Source organism: Salvia splendens, chromosome 7 (genome assembly GCF_004379255.2).
Source record: "Salvia splendens isolate huo1 chromosome 7, SspV2, whole genome shotgun sequence".
Lineage (NCBI taxonomy): Eukaryota > Viridiplantae > Streptophyta > Magnoliopsida > Lamiales > Lamiaceae > Salvia > Salvia splendens.
In genome coordinates this window covers 25937197-25940141 of record NC_056038.1, presented here as the reverse complement: position 1 = coordinate 25940141, position 2945 = coordinate 25937197, and the positions used below count along the sequence as shown (strand labels likewise).

Sequence of the window (2945 nt, the reverse complement as noted above, 5' to 3'; positions counted from 1 at the left end):
TATTGCAGATTATCTTTTACATAATTTCCTACAAGCGCAACTAGATCAACAAAGATCGATCAACTTGAAGAAAAACGACATATACAAATACGTGTTAACAATAAAGTTGTTATAATTATTTTGAATATAAGAGATTTAAGCCATGAAATAATATTAGACAATTGTATAACTCTATCAGCTTTTTAATGTTAAAATATAATTATGAATTTATGATAACATCATTTTATAAAAACGACATATATTACATCTGTAAATGTCAATGTATGTAGTACACTTGAAACAAGAGATGTAACACGAAATATAATCTAAAGAAATGATGACTAACAACACAATGCATAAAACCCATTGATGAGATCATGGAACAAAATGGTAACATTGGAATTGGTTACATCATAAATTGCTGCAAATGTAAAATAAATATTTCGACAAACTATATATTACATATTACATAAGAAAAGGAAAGCAGCCAAAGCTTATTAACTAGTGAAAATATAAGGAAAAAGCATGATACCATCAAATAACACTAGAAGGTGGCAATGGCAGATTTAGGGGGGCAGGAAGGAGCGGCTGCCTGGCCCACCTCAGGCGCAAACGAAACCCTTTGGAACTTTCTTGGAGCAAACATTGAGGAGCAAGCTGAGGGAAACAGGAACATTTAGGTTGATCCCAAGAACATTGGCTTTGATTGCAGTGCAAAGGCACACGGCCGCCTCCAAATCAGCCAAACCCTCGATGAGGCTGCAGCACGGCTGTTTTGGAGGAGTGCCGATGGTTACGCCAAGCAATCCGCCGAGCAAGTTAGCACACACGCCTAGTTTTAGGGCATCTCTTGGGCAACTACCCTTGCTAGGGCTTGGAACCGGCTTTGGCTTCGGCTTCGGCTTAGGGTTTGGACCAGGGCATGTTCCACACGCATTGGAAAGCGTGAAGAAAAGAATGTTCAGGACAAGGAATAGTGCAATTGGTGTGTTTTTGGAAGCCATTTGTCAAACAAATTAGGGTTTTTGGAGGAGATTAACTAGAAGAGTTGGTGCATTAATGTGTTGTGTGTGGGGGTATTTATGAGTGAAACTTAGACGCAATTAATTATTATCAATGCCACTTGTTTACTAGCTTCTCGAAAAAAATGTCATTTTTTAATAAAGAAATTAGTAATGTGCAATCACGGTGGAATTAGGTACTTTTATTTTTGCTGGCACGGAAATGAATTCTGGAATGCATGTGAAGTAGTATTATTGTAGGAGATTGATGGTTTGAGTTTAAATCTGTGGGTTTCTAATGTTTCTAGATCTATTTAAATATTGTGAATGGAATTTGTCGCGGATTGATGATTGATTACACATTTAGCAATATTGTATATTTGTATTATTTAAAGTTAAGGATATAGTATCATATGACAAAAAGGATCATTTGATAGTAACTTTTGGGTGAATTTATTACTTCGCCTTTGATTTGGCCTCATCAGAATTTAGTAGCTCCTAACTAACAACTTTTGCTTGTAAGCGTGTGGTATTTTGATATTTGGATGAATGTGTAATTTGGAGCTAGTATATTTTAGAGTAGTGGTTGATAATTGTAAATTGTACGACACATGAGGTTGATACTCTCTCAGTCCTATAAAATTTGTCATTTATTTTTATTTTTGTCCGTTTCTAAATATTTTCACCTTTCACTTTTACCATTTTTGGTAGTTGACCTCACATTCCAATAACTCATTCTCATTCACATTTTATTATAAAACCAATATATAAAAATATGACTCACATGTCACTAACTTTTTCAACTCACATTCTATTGCACTTCTTAAAACCCGTGCGGTCAAATGGTGACAAATTATAAGGGACGGAGGGAGAACTAATAAAAAATTAAAGAGGAAAGCCAAGAATACTCATAATTTCGAATTCATACGGGCAATCAATATTACTCCCTCCGTACGCCATTAGGAGTCTCATTTCTTGGCGGCACGAGTTTTAAGAATTGTTAAGAAAAGTGGGTGGAAAAAAGTTAGTGTAATAGGGGTCTCACTTGTATATACTCCCTCCGTCCTAAGGAAGATGGTAAAAGTGAACCGGGACTCCTATTCGCAGACGGACTAAAATGGGAAAACGTGACTCCTATTCGCGGACGAAAAGAGTATTTTACATGAGTAACTGGTAATAATATTTTGTTTGGACTTAAACTAAATTGAAGCTCAATTTAATTAGTAAAAGTCCATTAGACTTGACCTAAGAACAACCCCCACAGATCTCTAATTTGACCAATATAACTTAATAAATAGGTGAATAGATGAGAGACATTGCATTTTTAGATGCTCATAATTTTCGTCCCCTCCTCTCTTTGTGTTTAACAAAATTTTCTCATGACTTGTGTTGGAATTTTATCTCTTCATTTAAGATATAGCCAACTTTGATAACCTTAGTCGGGAAATAGTTAGAAGGTGCATGGTCGAGTTCGTAGATCTTCACATGCAGAAGGGGCATACAATCTTCGATTCTTTGCAGAATCAGTTCGATAACTCTTAAACCGTAGAATTCATGATTTAGAACTCAAAGCCCGGGTTTTTAGATTAATAGACATGCAACAGCCAAATAATAAAATGTCTTCATCAATTTTAATTTCGTTGAAAGCAAGGATGTCAATTGGGCCAACCCGTTCGTATTGTCGGCCTATTTAGATGTGGGCTATCCAAGTTGTATTTTTTGAGTTAGAAATTTTCTAACTCTAATCATAATTTTTCAGGTTTTAAGCTAATCTGCCGGGCTAATTGAGCCAAATAACTTTCTAAAGAGATATTAATTCTTGCAATTTCATACTTTAAAAAAATAACATTATAATATAAAATGAATGGAATTTAATATTTTGAAAATTAAAGTTATTAAATTATTATAAATATTGAAACTTTAGTTGTCGTAACAGAATAAGTTTTTGCTGCTATATCTCATTTA

The 2945-nt window shown here is 34.5% G+C and overlaps 1 protein-coding gene across 1 annotated transcript; it reads right to left on the bottom strand.

Annotated features, from left to right (window-relative positions):
* Positions 1–332: 332 nt before the first annotated feature.
* Positions 333–1048, bottom strand: LOC121811121 (14 kDa proline-rich protein DC2.15-like). Its single transcript, XM_042211916.1, has one exon. It carries the CDS (start codon positions 981–983, stop codon positions 582–584), a length of 402 nt encoding a protein of 133 aa, XP_042067850.1. The 5' UTR covers positions 984–1048; the 3' UTR covers positions 333–581.
* Positions 1049–2945: the final 1897 nt, after the last annotated feature.